Source organism: Nylanderia fulva, unplaced genomic scaffold (genome assembly GCF_048542155.1).
Source record: "Nylanderia fulva isolate GAGA-0341 unplaced genomic scaffold, ASM4854215v1 Scaffold23, whole genome shotgun sequence".
Lineage (NCBI taxonomy): Eukaryota > Metazoa > Arthropoda > Insecta > Hymenoptera > Formicidae > Nylanderia > Nylanderia fulva.
This window is the reverse complement of record NW_028190293.1, coordinates 2793748-2810884: the sequence shown is the minus strand read 5'-3', so window position 1 is coordinate 2810884 and position 17137 is coordinate 2793748. Positions and strand designations below refer to the sequence as shown.

General features: G+C 32.6%; 1 protein-coding gene across 10 annotated transcripts; it reads left to right on the top strand.

Annotated features, from left to right (window-relative positions):
- The first annotated feature begins 114 nt into the window (after positions 1–114).
- On the top strand, positions 115–16981 carry Nc73EF (oxoglutarate dehydrogenase Nc73EF). 10 transcript variants are annotated; one of them, XM_029303668.2, is made up of 17 exons: positions 115–203; positions 3771–4025; positions 4686–4895; positions 7927–8029; positions 8620–8682; positions 10612–10867; positions 11097–11331; positions 11451–11630; positions 11823–12003; positions 12085–12365; positions 12437–12665; positions 12840–13118; positions 13203–13381; positions 13471–13905; positions 14050–14204; positions 14573–14701; positions 15120–16981. In XM_029303668.2, exons 2-17 carry the CDS (start codon positions 3777–3779, stop codon positions 15217–15219), a joined length of 3264 nt encoding a protein of 1087 aa, XP_029159501.2. In that variant the 5' UTR covers positions 115–203; positions 3771–3776; the 3' UTR covers positions 15220–16981. The 10 variants fall into 10 exon arrangements, with proteins under 10 accessions (XP_029159501.2, XP_029159527.2, XP_029159522.2 ...); XM_029303685.2 differs by lacking the exon at positions 115–203 and adding an exon at positions 241–747; XM_029303681.2 differs by lacking the exon at positions 115–203 and adding an exon at positions 1728–1826.
- Positions 16982–17137: the final 156 nt, after the last annotated feature.

Below are 17137 nucleotides of genomic sequence, written 5' to 3'. Positions count from 1 at the left end.
GTAGAAACTGCTGTAAATTCCTATTTTACCGACCGCGATTGAGCGGCAATTAATACCTGCTTTAGCCGCCAGGTGGCGCCTCGGATTCACTTCTCCGCAGAAACTCATCACGTATATTTTAGGAGCGCTCGCAAATTTTCTCAAACGGCAGTAGCGTGTTGCAAATGGTGGATGGTGTGCGATCGTCGTTGCGTTAACATCAGGTAAGCCAGTCCAGTTATCAACCTGGAGGTTGTCAGGACGCCTATCGCGACGCATCTCGAGGCGTTAATCTCTCGTAAACGGGGCGGCGCGTTTGATCGTCGCCGATCAGCTGTTTCATTCCGCGACGATCGGGGTTATATCCAGAGGTTACTGTCGCGCTCGATTACGTAAAATCGGCCGTGCAAAATCAACAAACGAGGAAAAACATCGGCCGGATATTTTGCGCGACACGTCGCGAGGCCCCCAGCGGCTCCCGCGCGTGTCCTTATCTCGAGAGAGAAAGAATACGCAAAAGGCGACAAATTCCGGTGTGCGTAATCGCTATTTGTGCGCGCGCGCGCACGCTGCCTCGTGACGACGAGATCGAATTCGCAGTCAAAGTTTCAAGAAATCGAGAAATTCGCGTCAGACGTCGAGATTTACGACGTCAATATTTGACAAATGTCGCGTTTTATCCATGCGTCATTAGCGTCTTGTTAACAATCTGTTAACGATTTATCAGTCGTTAGCGGTTTTACTCTGTCTACCGGCGGCCTCGAGCACGTGAGTCAAATAAGTGTTGCGTTTCACGTGTGATTTGAATATACAATATATGTGCATACACATGTATAGATGAGTCTGGTTGGTCATTTCAATTGTACTTTTTTGCGATTCATTCTGTGTTTCCAAACTCGAATTTACAGAATCGTCATTAAATTTTGCACGATTGCAGTTTTCTATGTAATTTTTTTGGTTCTTTTTTTTCTTGCGAAAAAATATTTTGAGCGTGTTAAAAATAAAATAAATACGATGAATATATTTCACATATTTTAAAAAATTGTAATTTAAAGCGTAGAAAAATGTGCAATTAAAGAATAAAAGAATACTCGTGTTTCGAATTTTTTAGAAATCTCGAAAAATTCTAAATATCTACGCATATACATAGGCTGCACTGCAGTCATTCCTATCTTTATTAAAAAGGACAGAGCACAAGGTACGTGCTTTTGACGTCGAACGACGTCATTAAATATCAAAATGACATCATTTTTAATAACATCAATTTACTACTTGGGAAGCTTCTTCGTGGTTCCCGAATACAGCCACCCATACATACGTATATGCACATACATTTGTGATTTAGAATAAATACATAAAAGATTTTAATTACAGAAAATACATCTAAATAGAAAAAGAAAGCGATTTTTTTATTATAATTCTGAGTTTTTTTTTTATTTTTTTTTTATTTTTATTTTTTTTTTTATTACCTTATTTCGCAGAAAGTGTATCGTTATTATACAACTGATAAAGAAACGGACGTAGAATAATTGCGGCTCAGTTGTATAATCTAGACTCGCCGATATATATACATATTATATAGCGGCCTGGCCTGTCATCCCGACGTGTGACATTCAAGTAACGGCGCGGCCGCGTTCTCGACGTATAGATACACACTACATACATAACTTCGTCGTATTTGACGTAACGAGAAGCAGCCAGGTCTTCTTCTCCCACTCTCCTCGATCGCGCGGAGATTTCCTTCGGAGACTTGGGAAGTCCGCAATTTTTCCTGGACCCGGTAACGTCACACGTGCTTGAGTGAGGTCGAGCGATCGAGACGTCTCGAAAATTATTTTATTATATCGGTGCGAATCGGTGATTGATATGTCTCTGTTACCTCATTAATTGTCTACACTTCTCTGCACATTGGATATATATAAAAAAATTGTAAAAGTAATCAAGGTAAACGTGATACCTGCATCTCTTTCTTTTGCAATAGCGCAATCAAGGTTGTACGTTTCGTACGATTTTTGCAATCGCTAAGGAAAAAGAATGATATACTATAATTACATAATTTTTATTATTTAAAGATTATTGCTTATATATATAATTTTGATATAAAAACAATGTAGAATTTTATTTTATTTCTTTTATCATTTGTCTAATGTTGTCAGGATCCTGTCAATTAATCTTCAGAAAATTAAAAGAAATTTAAATCGCCGAAATCATTCACTAGATTGTGAGTCATCGTTTAATATTGTTGCATCATTAAACAAAAATGATTATAATGATGGAAAATTTGAAAACTATTAATAAATATTCCAGTGTCACAATTATCTTGATTAATGCTGTTGTTAAAATATTTTTAGAATTTTTGGTTTATTGTCTTGAACTGCCTATAAATATTCGGTACAGTTGTTGTAATTTTAGTTCGGATGTCGTTGTCATAATTTTTCTCTAAAAAAATATTGCTTTTTTTTTACTAAAGATTAGAATAATGTTGCAAAGAGTTGCAAAGAACTTTATCCTCTTAGAAATTATAAATTATTGTATGTTTCTGGCATGACATCTGTCAAAGCTTATCAGGATCTATTCCATTGGCTCGTGATAATATAAAACTTCAATCGTTTTATCTATTCATTATATTTTTTAGCCTTTGTATTTTTTATTGCTGGGGAAATACTTGAGATAGTAAAAAATTATATATTATTACATTAAAAGATTTTCAGAGTAACCGATGTATTTTACGAATCATGAAATACATCAATTATTCCGAAAATCTTTTAATGTAATATATTATTTTTTTATATTTACATAAAAATAAATAGATAAATATATATTCTCACTGAGAGATTGTTTGCAACTTTCTATGTCTGATGTTTATTACATATTTTTTTCTAGAACCACGTTACGCAATCTGGTAACTAGCCAGAGTTTGTAAAAATAGAATTCTCTCTCTCTCTCTCTCTCTGTTTCAATATTTATAGGCATTAAAGCGCAGTAAGATATAAAAAGAGCTTTTTGCCGGTATAAACAAATAAATATCAAAATCAATTGTTGCGTATATCGATAACATAACTGCGACTCTTCCTCAAATAATTTTAGACGGTGAGATTTTACTCCTATGCAGAAAATATACAATAATTACGCGTCATTTTTGTTTAATTATACGCGGATATTGATTTATTTTATCGTATATTTCTATTGAATTTTTGACATTACATTATATTACATTTTATTATGATATGCAATTACGGTCTCTTTGTGTCGAAAATGAGGTTCATAATTAATTCTGTAAACAGTTATAAAATGACTGAATTTTTATTTGGCTTATGTATAAATACACACGTGTACAAGTAAACACATGAATATCTAGATATATATGTTGTTTACACAATTCTATAATTAATAATTAATGAATATGGTATGCACAAAATTTTAAAAACTTCAATGATGCAAAGAGGGCAGTGATAAGAAAATACAAACAGTATAGCAGATAAAGTCAGATAAATCAGATTCTGATTGTGCTTGCAAGATGGGCTTAACATACATCAGCATTATATTTATCTCAAATTTGTCTTCTCATTAGTCTCATGATTGGCTGGAGCACTCGAAACATTTAATCTAAATGTAGGCGCGGTTTTCAGTGAATAAACAACTGTTTAATCATTTTAGGCATTTAAATGACGACATCAGATATTAGATACACCTTATCTGCGACTGCATTTACGTTTCATTAGCTTATCTACATCTCTTCCTCATGTCAAGTGAATAAAACTTCGTTTCACTCATGTTTCATATTTTTTCAGGTAAAAATGTACAAGGCGAGGACAGTATTTAATACGCTGGCCCCGTTGGCGCCGCGTATATGCGGACCCGAAAGATACGCATCCTGGGTCGTCCGCAGTCATCCTTTGACCAGGACCAGTCAAGTGATCTTCACGAAGACCGCGCGCAAATATAACAGTAGTGTGACAACAGAACCCTTCCTAAATGGCAGTACGAGTTCTTACGTGGAGAATATGTACAATGCGTGGCTACAGGATCCGCACAGCGTGCACATAGTAAATAAATTTTAATATATATGTATATTGCAATGGTGTATATAGTCCTGGAAAAGCTTTAAAAACCTGATATCCTTAAGAAATTTTGTTCTACCTTGAAAAATCGTGGAAATCAGGGATTTTTTTTAAATTGCCTCTTTAATAATATTACTCTTATTTAATATTTAAAAAACATGCCTAACATATCTTTGCAATATCTGAGTTTTCATTAAAATTTCAAGTGATTTTTTTCTATTAAGGATCTGTTTTTATTATCAAGATCTTATGTAAGTGTCATAGAAAATTGTTCAATTTTTTAATAGATAATAATTTAAATTTAAATTAATATTTTTTATTTATTTAATAATTAAATAATTTAATAAATAATTGTAATAAATTAGTCCTTAAAAACGTTTATAATAAATTATTTTCTGTTTTATATTTTATCTTTATATTTTTGCATATACTATATTTTTAGCGTATAGATATATATATATATATATTGAACTGTTATTTTTTCTTATTTTATTTGAAATACTTGAAATTTTAAACGAAAATATTTAGAAGAATAGAAAGTTCTCAGGAAATATATATTTTCACAAGATTTGAATAGACATACTGTACACAGATTTTTGTGTGAAAATACTTTTCTTAAATTTATTATTTTTTGTTTATTCTTAGTCATGGGATTCCTTCTTTCGAAACAGCACCGCTGGAGCTGCACCAGGGCTTGCATATCAGGCACCACCATCCCTTGCTCCAAGCTACAATCAAGTACCGCTCGGAGCTTTGTTGCCCCTGGGTGGCGGACCGCAACTCGGCCAGGCACCCGTCAACGAAAAAATTATCGATGATCATCTAGCGGTGCAAGCTATTATTCGTTCTTATCAGGTATGATATCGAAATTTTGTTTGTTTCCAGTAACAACTATATTCAATGTGTTGCTCTCTTGCAAACAAATTATATACTATCAGACATTCTATTTGTGTTATGCAGTTCTGTGATGTGTCAGTGAGATGATAATTTTTAGTTAATTTTATTACTTTGTTTGCAAAAGAAATGACACTTTATTTTCTCTCAGCCACTTATAATTCACTTGTGTAACAAAGTGAATTATAAATTGATGCATTAAATGTATATAAAAAATATTATCATAATACTTTAATCACATAGATGGAGATTGCAACAAGTGGTTCATATTTGGTTTGTTAATATTTTCTGCTCCTAACTCTTAATATAAAAACATAATATTCTTCTTGAATGTTTTTAACGTTTAATTCTTAACAAATCTAATAAATTAAAAGAGAGTCTTGAAAGTCTGCTTCTAAGTTATAACAAATTTTAAAAAAATTATTTTTTAATATGATAAAGAATTTTTTATAAATTCAACTCTCTGTTATTCTTTTAAACGAAAACTATAATATATTGTTATTACATCAATTTTTGTAATATATTCCTTCAGAAATGACTACGGCATGCATCAATACATTATACAGACTTCAATATATTTGTATGCATGTGAAATACATTGAAAGAAATCTATTGTTCTTGGTATCCCAGTTTCATTTATATGAATTAAAATATGTGATGTGAAGACAATATATATAAACTTTATATTTATATATTATACATATAAGTTTTATACATATACAGTCTAAATGAATGAACCTGGAACATAAGATATTATGTATTACACTTGATGCTTATTGTTAGGGGCTATCATGTGTGTTCCCAAATTTTTTAATATTTGTGTTTGTTTCATATGCTGCATCAATATAATTATATGATAAATGCACAAATAAGAAACATAATGAAAATATTGCATAATAGCCTCATTTTGTATAATTAATATAGTTTTCCAATTTCAAGCATGTCTTGCATCTCCACATTTTTTTCCAACAAGAATGAGGTTTTTTAAATTATGATCTTGATTTATATCACTCTTTTTTGGGCAAAAATTATATTTATATTAGAGATTATATTTTTATCGAGGAAGAAACAGTAGCATACTATTTCTAATTGGTTCATTAAAATAATAATTATTTGATAAGAGAGTCACAATAAATTGATCGTAATTTCTTTTGCCTTTTACATGAAAAATGTAAAGAATTAGCATTAATTCCTGCAATATAATTTTTAGTACATGATACACTATAAATATTTGTTGTAAAACATGTAAATATATACATTATACATCTATGTTTGTCAATTCAGCTGTATCTAGCCGTTATATTGCTTCTTTTTTCTTTTATTGTAATTATGTGTAGTGCAGTTGTAAAAGTAGATACAGTTATATAAATGTGAGGTTTTTTCGGGATTATTCGGCGTGTAGGCCCGAGGTCACTTAGTTGCCGATCTGGACCCACTGGGTATTATGCAAACAGACCTGATACACACGCATTATGCAGCTCGCAAGGGGTCACCAGAACAAGTGCTGCGACAGTACATGCTTGGTAAGGCTTTTCTTCTAGAGCATTTTTCGCAGGCTTTTTTTTTATATATATAAACATGTTTTTTCTCATAATCGCGCATTATACTAATTTAGACTCTTGTGTTGTATAAATTCATATACGAATTACAGATTTATTGTGTTTTTTGCAATTTTATTTATCGTCAAAACATCTTTTCTTAATTTTCACATTTGATATCATCATTTCATATAATCATTTTTACATCTCGACACATTTTATTTTTATTTTACGAAAAGAGAGCAAATTTCTATTTACTTTCTCATAAATTCTTTATTTGCTTAAAATCTTGAATTCTATAAATAATAATTTTCTATAAATAAAAATTGTTTATAATTTTATTTATGATATAATGTGCAACCTTAGATGCAACAATTTTAAAGCGCAACAACGTATTTGAAAATTCCGTTACCGTAATAATCCGTAATAATACCGAATCAAATCAAGTATAAGAAATAGCAATTTATTTTTATACATTTTTTAATAATGCATTCCTAAATTTTTGTTACTTTTTAAACTTTTTACTGTTAAAAAAATACTCTACAATTAGATCATTTTTAACGAGGTAACTAGGAAAGAGTTATGTAAAATTGTTAGGAAGTGTGCAAAAGGGAGATGTTTAATGATGCATTTATACATACACTGATACTGAAAATGTTGGAATAAGCATTACATTCATTTTGAGAATCATAGAAACGATACGCCTCATCTTTTCATAATAATTGATAATTGAATCAGCTTTTTCGCGATTTGATTATTCGTGCATATGTAGGCATATAAAACTGTTGAATATATTATAGTTCAACATTATGCATTCATTGCATTTATATATACATCTAACAGAGAGTAAAAATTGATAATGTACATTGTATGCGAGTATGCGAGTGTAAAATATCAAAGGTAAGAATTAAGAAATTTCTGTGGACTTTTGTGCATGTACAGTTTATCTGTGTTATTATATACTATGCTTTTGAACACTTTTGTATACAACATTTAACGTCCAGCATGCCTGTGTCTTTCCAAAATTTATGTACTAACGTACTGTTATTTTTTCCTACGTGAAACGCATTAAATAAGGGGATTTTTGAGCAGCACTTTCATCATTCCTTTAACTTATATAAAATAATATCGCAAAGTATTAATAATAGGGAAGCTAAAAGGAGCAGATAACACATTCACAAAATAAAAATGGAATTAAAATATAACTTGATGTTTTAATATGTATTTCGAATGTTAATTACTGTGACATGATGTTTTTTATTACAAAGTGTAACAACACAGCTTATGTGCATTAAACATCCATGTTTTGTCTTTGTTGCGATTTTTTTTAAGAATATTTTTCGAAAAAAATGGGACATCAAACACAGTAATTTATATTTTAATTAAATATATTAGATCACGCAAAATCAAAAGTGAACTATTTGGTTCGCATGAATGTAACATTAAATTGACAGATTCGTGGCCATCATATCGCTAAATTGGATCCACTCGGCATCAACAGCGCTGATCTGGATGATAGACATCCGCAAGAATTACTCTATACCCATTATTCATTCGGTAAGCCTAAACGAACATAAATAGAAAGGAGTAAAATATGAAAAAATTTTTTTCTTGAACGAAAAACGCATCTCTTGATGCACTCGAAGGCTACTAATCAATTTGACTGGCACGATACCATTCAATCTTCAAACATATAATTCCGACTATTTATCCTATTTACATACTACATAAAAATTATGCGTAACTTCTTCTCTTGTTTAATTTAAATATAAACAAAACATTTTCTCTTTTAAATAGCTCGTACACGTCTATAAAGCTTCGCTCTGTTCTTAATTCACTTTATTTAGTTCTCTCGATGTAATTCAGCTATTTCAGTATCTTATTATTGTAGCACTTTCTTAAATAATTTTACTTATTTTTTCTCATTTATTCTCATTCTGTTAATAACTATTACATTAATCGTATCAATATTAATATAGAGATGCCAATGTGAAAGATAAAATGTGCAACACGTTGCTAACATAATCATAAAGATTCTTGATCTAGGACTAATTTATCCTTCGACTCGTTTTACCGAGCAAATGGAGTAAAATTCTTTGAAGATCAGTGTTTTGTACGATTGTTGAGTTTGAGTGTAATGTCCACAGGGAAGATACAACGTACTACTTTCTCACAGGATCTACAATATCGGGTAGCTGTCCTAATGCAAAGTATGTAATAATCGTTGTTGTAATCAAGGAAATTGCCTGAAGTAAAGCTCTGTCTTTTACTCGCGCTAGCATATTATTGGGCGGTACTGGTTTCGGCTTTTCCTCGGAAATTAAAAAGAATTTTCTATCAAAAGCATCTGTAAAAGTTGGGTTCTTCTGTTGGGTTTTTCTTCTATTCTTCTATATACTATGTAAAAGTGCTCGCACGCAAAAGGTAGCTCTCGAACGTTTCTTGTGAAGGAATTGGAGGAGGGACATATCTGTATGTTACAAATATTTCGATACATTTGATATTTTCTAATTCGAATCGAATCGAATTTGCAAAAAAAACAACTCGAATCGAATCACCCATATTTCGAATCGAATCAACGCGTATAGAATTAAACGATAGAATTAAACGGATTTTAAGTCTTACGCGGTTCTTTGATTCGAATTCGAATTGCAGTGATTCGACGTTATCGAATCTTTCGATTTGGAACTACGTCGATTCGAATTCGAATAATTCGCATATCTCTAATATATACCCAGATAGCCACAGTAATTATTATGACATTATTTTGATGTCAAAATACATCATTTGCCATCAAAATGATGTCATAATAATTACTGTGGCTATCTGGGTGTATATATAAATATATATAATGAAAATACTTATTTAGTCAGCTCTTTTAATTTTTAAAGCCACAATCTCCACTTGATTCCTCTCGACCAATAGAGCCAAACGCGATGTTATTGCGACAATTAAGAAAGAAAGAAAATTTGGAAACTAAGGAATTTGAATCCTATGGTTGGGATCTCAGAAATTCCCCTTGTTCCTCGGTCCCGATTCAGCCGACTTTCGGACCAATATTTTTCTCGCCTATTTCTTTACAGGGGATGTTAAGAGAAGGAACAGGGGGAATTTTTGAGATCCCAACCACAGGATTCAAATTCCTTTTCAAATGTTCTTTCTTTCATAATTGTCGCAATAACATCGCGTTTGGCTCTATTGGTCGAGAGGAATCAAGTGGAGATTGTGGCTTTATAAATATATATATATATATATAAAACTTGGCTATAAAAATTAATTCTGTTCCTCTTTTACTTCCGAGTATCTTGTTTTGCTGCCAAATTGAAGTGTTGCGTATATTATCTCTGATAATATTCTAATAACACATCTGTATCTTTTTCTTTTGTCTATTTTGTGTATATCTCTTTTGCTGTATTTTATATTTTATATGTTTTTCCTTTACAGTATTACTCTTTTAAACATTTTCGATGGTTGTTGTTTAAATTGCTTTATTTGAGCTTACAATTTTTCGTTTTTAACAGAGGATTTTATTTTTTCTTCAAGTTTGGTATTTATTTGCACTGTCACGCATATTGTAATATATTGTGGTAAACACAGAGTACACTTACATTCTCTCTGAAAAATATAATGCATGTTTACGTAAGCAAATACTTCACATTGTGTGAATATCAGATTTATATTGTTGTTGAAAGAAAGAAATTACACATATGCAATGTATATTAAATATAACTTATTAAATTGAAATTAATAGAGTAAATATTGGATTGTATCGAAGAAAGTAATTGTAAATCGAAAGTAAAATTTTTGAGTATTTAAAAGACACATTTTCAGTATCAGTTTTAACCGAAACAAATAGGGAAAAAAGTACACTTAACACTTTCCAACAGTTTCCTTTTTTTATATATACAATTTTATATATTATATTTAAACAGTCTATTTTATAATTAAGTATACGAAATAAATGCTGCAGTTACAAACATTGTTGTAAGTGTTAAAATTTGCTCAAATGTGCATAAATATCTGTAATATAATTATACGTGTGTATGAACTGCAACATTTTTTTTAAACATATCTATCGATTGTGGATGCTTCGGAGTACTTGTAAAATACGCGTGTTTTTTTTTAAATGCTTAAAATAGAGGAGTCAGACATGGATCGCGTTTTTAAATTGCCATCGACCACGTTTATCGGTGGCAAGGAGAAATCGTTGCCGCTACGCGACATCCTGAAACGGCTTGAGGCCGCTTACTGCGGCCACATCGGTGTCGAGTTCATGTTCATCAACTCCTTGGAACAGTGCAACTGGATCAGGCAGAAGATGGAGACACCCGGAATCATGGAAATGACCAACGATGAGAAAAGGCTTATTTTAGCAAGATTGACACGCGCAACTGGGTAATGGCAGTGATGTCAATCGAGTGTCAAAATTCCAATTTTGTTACAAATTACAAATTTTCAGAAAAAAATACTATACATTTGTTTTCATTTTTTTGGTCTTTTTATATTTTATTTTATTATAATGTTAATATATGTATTTTAAAAGATATATTTATCAAGATACATTTTGCTTAATTATTTCTGTAATTATATTTAATAAAATGTCTAGTAAATATCTTAATCACAGATTCGAAGCGTTTTTGGCGCGCAAATGGTCCTCGGAGAAGAGATTCGGCCTGGAGGGTTGTGAAATTTTGATTCCAGCTATGAAACAAGTGATCGACAAATCCACGGAATTGGGTGTCGAATCGATTGTTATGGGTATGCCTCACCGTGGTCGTCTTAATGTTCTCGCTAACGTCTGTCGCAAACCGTTGAGCCAGATATTCACCCAATTTGCTGCTCTTGAAGCCGCCGATGATGTAAGTATTTAAAACGGTGCGATGTTTTTCTTAGCTGCATAGTAAGTAGAAAGTGTAATACGCTCATTTTTTTGCGCAATTTTTTCGCACATTCCTAGTAACGATGAAATAATTTTCAGGGTTCTGGTGATGTGAAATATCACTTGGGTACATACATCGAGCGGCTGAATCGCGTAACGAATAAGAACATTCGTCTCGCCGTGGTTGCGAATCCATCGCACTTGGAGGCTGTAGATCCGGTGGTTCAAGGCAAAACGCGCGCCGAACAATTTTATCGTGGCGATGGCGAAGGGAAGAAGGTAAGTTATTACATAAATCAGAGTTCTACATATAGCAAGGAATTTTATAAAATTAAAAAAAAACAGTTCAAAAATCTTATCAGATTTAAACTAATAAAATTAAAATATTAACTGAATATCTAATAATTGATGCAATTTTGCAATATTTTAATGAATAAAAAATCACTTTGCTAAGTATAATAATATTTCCAGGTGATGTCCATTCTTCTTCACGGAGATGCAGCGTTCTGCGGTCAAGGCATTGTCTTCGAGACAATGCATCTATCCGACCTCCCTGATTACACCACTCACGGTACTATTCACATTGTCGTGAATAATCAAATTGGATTCACCACGGATCCAAGGCATTCACGATCATCGCCATATTGTACTGGTTGGTATTCACAGTCTTAGCTTTTAATGACATCATTAATTAATAATGTAAACCAACTTATACATTATTTTGTGTCATTAGACGTAGCTCGAGTGGTGAACGCGCCCATCTTCCACGTGAACTCCGACGATCCCGAGGCCGTGATGCATGTGTGTAAAGTAGCGGCGGAATGGAGGGCCACCTTCCACAAGGATGTTGTGATCGATCTAGTTTCCTATAGACGTAACGGTCACAACGAGATCGACGAGCCGATGTTTACGCAACCTCTGATGTACCGCAAGATCAAGGATACTCCGCCAGCTCTCGACAAATACGCTAATTCGCTCATTACCGATGGCGTCGTTACTCCTGAGGAAGTAAAGGTATGAAGATATACGCATAAAATTGTACTTTATATGACTGCTCCTATGTTAAAAATTTATATTTATTGTAGGATGTTAAGGCTAAATACGAAAAGATTTGCGAAGAAGCGTATAATAACGCCAGGCAGGAAACAAACATCAAGTACAAGGACTGGTTGGACTCGCCATGGTCTGGTTTCTTCGAAGGAAAAGATCCATTGAAGGCATCACCCACTGGTATTAAAGAAGACACACTCGTACACATTGGCAAAAAATTCTCGTCGCCACCGCCGAATGCCGCTGAGTTTATCATCCACAAAGGTAAATTAAGTGACATTAGAAAATATTAAATGACTAAAGATATTGAAAGAAAGAGATTAAAGATAAAATGTGATTAAAATTTTATATATAAATATATAATATGTGTAAGAAAAAATTATATAATAAATATAATTTTAAAATATGTTAATTTTTAATTTTTAATATATTTTACAGGTATCGAGCGTATTTTAAAGGCTCGCATGGAAATGATCGAGGCTAGAACTGTTGATTGGGCTCTCGGCGAAGCTATGGCTTTTGGATCTCTCCTTAAAGAAGGTATCCACGTCCGTTTGTCAGGCCAGGATGTGGAGAGAGGCACATTCTCACACAGACATAACGTACTACATCATCAGAAAGTCGACAAAGCAACTTACAGGCCACTCTGCTATCTGTATCCCGATCAGGCACCTTACACAGTGTGCAACAGCTCCTTATCCGAATTTGGCGTCCTTGGTAAGACTGGAAACTATTATGTAACACAATTATTATTACTCTTTAATTTTTACTTATATTAAAGTAACTTTATTGTAATCATAGGATTCGAGTTAGGCTATTCTATGACAAATCCTAACGCATTGGTATGCTGGGAAGCTCAATTCGGAGATTTCAACAATACAGCGCAATGTATAATCGATCAGTTTATCAGCAGCGGTCAAGCCAAGTGGGTTAGGCAATCCGGTTTGGTCATGTTACAACCTCACGGTCTCGAAGGAATGGTAAATCTATAAAGTCAAGCTTGTGAATAAAGTTGGATTGTTTGTAAAATTTGTCAATTTTAAGTTTGCTTTTCATCTTTTTGTCATAGGGTCCTGAACACTCTAGTGCTCGTCTAGAACGTTTCCTTCAAATGTCTGCTGATGATCCGGATTACTTCCCACCTGAAAGCGAAGAGTTTGCCGTGCGTCAGCTGCATGATATCAACTGGATCGTTGCAAATTGCAGCACACCGGCCAATTACTTCCACATTCTGAGACGGCAGATCGCGCTGCCGTTCAGGAAGCCATTGGTCCTAATGACACCAAAGTCGCTGCTCCGTCATCCGGAGGCCAAGTCCAGCTTTGATTTGATGTTAGAAGATACTCACTTCCTCAGAGTGATACCGGAAGAGGGTACGGCAGCCCAGAATCCCAACAACGTCAAGAAGCTGCTGTTCTGCTCTGGAAAGGTTTATTACGATCTGAAGAAAGCTCGCGCTGAACGGAATTTGGATGACAAGATTGCGATTGCCAGAGTGGAACAGGTCAGGCATTATATTTAAATAAGTTCATAAAATCAAATATCTTCTTTATAATCAATTTTTTTCATTTATTCCTTATAATCACTTTATAATTAATTGTAAAAATTACAATATTCTGCAGATATTTGATTCGATTTATTTTTATAGATTTCGCCCTTCCCGTACGATCTTGTCAAGAAAGAAGCTGCAAAGTATCCCAATGCAGAATTGTTGTGGTCTCAGGAAGAACATAAGAATCAAGGCGGGTGGACTTACGTGCAGCCAAGATTCCACACGGCGCTCAATGGCACCCGAAGTGTAACGTAAGTATCGAAATAATAAAATCGACATAATATAACTCCAACTGTGAAATGTAAAAGTAAGTTGTATGTATGAACTTTATGTTCACTATGTGTTACACTGTTTCTTTTTTTTTCTTTTCTTTTTTTCCTGTTTCACACGGCCCACATTTTTTATTTTGACGCGGTAATACAAGTATATTAATGCGACGTGTCATAATTTTATATTAAAAATTTCAAATTTTATTTTATTGTTTATATTCGAAGTATCATGTGTATATGTGTTTTTTTATCGCAATAAGTTATCACAAGTTATTCAGGCAGATCTCTGCTTTTCTGGTTTGTATCTATTTCACGAAAATAAAATGAAGAATCTGGGCCGCGTGTTACAGCGGTGCGTCAGAAAGTGAGAGTGATCGAGGATGGTTAGCTGATTTGTTTTCGTCACCAAAACCGAAAAAAACCACAATTGTGTCAGAGCAGTCAACAGAACCTACTGAACCAAAGCAGAGAACAGTGAGGTAACGTCGAAACTATAAAAAATAATTATTATTTTCATATATAATGAAAAATTATGGATTATAAATTAGTTTTCATGTTTAATGTTAACTATTTATCCTAAAAATAGCATGAAAAAAATATTGCTATTTTTAATTACAATGATAATGTGATATGAAATTATATCATATTTTATATTTTATAAAAATATTGCATTTATATTAAAAACATATTATAATATTTAAAAAATAATTAGTAATTAAATTATTAATGACGCAATTGTGTGTATGTGTGTATAATTGTAGTAATATTGTTAGTTGAGTTTCTCAAAAATCAAAAATAATACTCAGTAGGGATCATTGACTTATTACTCACTATTGTTAGTAACTATAAATCGCTTTTTAAAAGTATGCACTATATGTAACAATATTAATGTTTTAGCTATGCTGGACGTCCTACATCGTCATCACCCGCAACTGGCAGTAAAATGCAACATCTCAAGGAACTCAAGCAACTACTTGACGACTCCCTTAATTTTTAATGATTTTTTTTAGCGCTATATGTAGAAAACTGAAGATTTATTTATTTTTCTCATAATGTATGCATTACAATATCTTTGTGTCCTGCTCGTCATATAACATACAACAGAGATTATACCGTAGTCGTTTAAACAACTTCTTCATAGTGGCGTCTCTTACATTTAAGTTTGCATGCGCACGAATGTATCATGTTCGTTCGTTAAAAAAATCTGCGTTTTTATAACTCTACACAATATATGGGCAGTATAAACTTAACTAAATATGGTAGTCTTCAGTTACTACTTACTATCCGATAATTGATCGTTAGGTTTTTCTTATTTTTAAGAATATCTTTTAGCTATTTATACTACTGATTTATGATGAGCAACTTTTATCTATATATGCATTTCTTATTTATATGTGTTATAATCTGCACATTTTGTTCTTAATAAACAACTCGATTACGCATATGTATGCTGCTTGATGTGCACGATTGAAAAAGCAGTAGAACTTTTAATCAGTATCTCGTCGTCAGTTAATTTTACAGATATATATATCTATCAAAATATCTTTGGTTTATATATACACATATAATGCCTTTTTTGTTTATATATACATACATATGGATAAAAGAGAAATACTTGCTAGTCGATTGATCTTTACATAACATGAGACATTCGTGCGTCAGTCATCCTCAGTACTTCATTTTATTTGTACTTTATTGAATTAATCTCTTGTGTAAAATTGATAAGTTATAAAAGGAAAAAAGTATTATTAATTTATAACGATGTTACGTAGCGCGTACATTTTAACGAATAGCAATTATTCTGAAGCATACTTTCACAAAATAACTGTCCATGGCAAAAGGCTATGAGAAAACACATGGCAATTTTTTTTTCTTTTAGTAATTTATGCCATGGAAATAGTTGCCAATTACTTTAACTTTTTATTCTTACTGTATTCTTGTAAAAGGTTAAATAATTGGCGGTTTTGCAGCGCGTTTTTGACGCAGACGTGTGACGTAGCACTATTACTCGAGTTATCTCGCAGTTTCAGTTACACTAACGCAATATTAAATTGAAGGGTGTTTCAATTTTCAATGTTGTGTAAGCTTAAAAAAAGTGTGTCAACCGAAATCTTAGTGCTACCCCATGGACAGTATCAGTGAATGCTTCAGTAAAAGGTTGAGAATAAAGGATTGAGAGTAGAAGACAAATTAGTAATACTTAAATAGCATCTTTAGGGATTAATTTTAATAATTATTATTTAACCGGGGCATCTATGGCTCGTATGGGTCGCTGTGCGTAGTATGCAAAGATGTGCATATGCACGGTATATTTATATTCTTCTATCTGTACTATTTAAAGATGAGACGCGAAGGTATTTTGAGAATTATCGTTACACACCTTATTGACTGGAAGAAAGTATTGTTACTTGACGCGTAATATTTGTTTTATGATGCGCGGGGATGAATCAGTCTTATTTTGCTTGATGCATATGGAGTGATATTTATGTGACATCTCACGATCTAGCACGATATTATTATTTAGACGGCCCAATGAAAGTTGCAGTACCTATCGTTACACTTGTTCCTACTCGTTACATCATCGTGTTTATAACGATTAATACGAGAGCACACGTGGGTGAAAATGTTAAACAGAAACAGATTTCCTCCCTCCCAAGTAAGTATCTGACACTTTAAAATTTGGTTTGGCGCAAACCGCTGATATTATTCCCGATATTGTAGCATTTTATTGCTGATTTAATTAAATTGTCTCACACATCTGATTGCGTATATTATTCCCTCGTAATATTTACTAATCTTCTCGTACACGTAATACTACGTTAAAAAATAATTAGAAGAAAATATATAACTTTTTCTTTTATTGCATGCTTTTTCGTGATATGTGAAGTTAATATGTTATGTACATATGTATATAT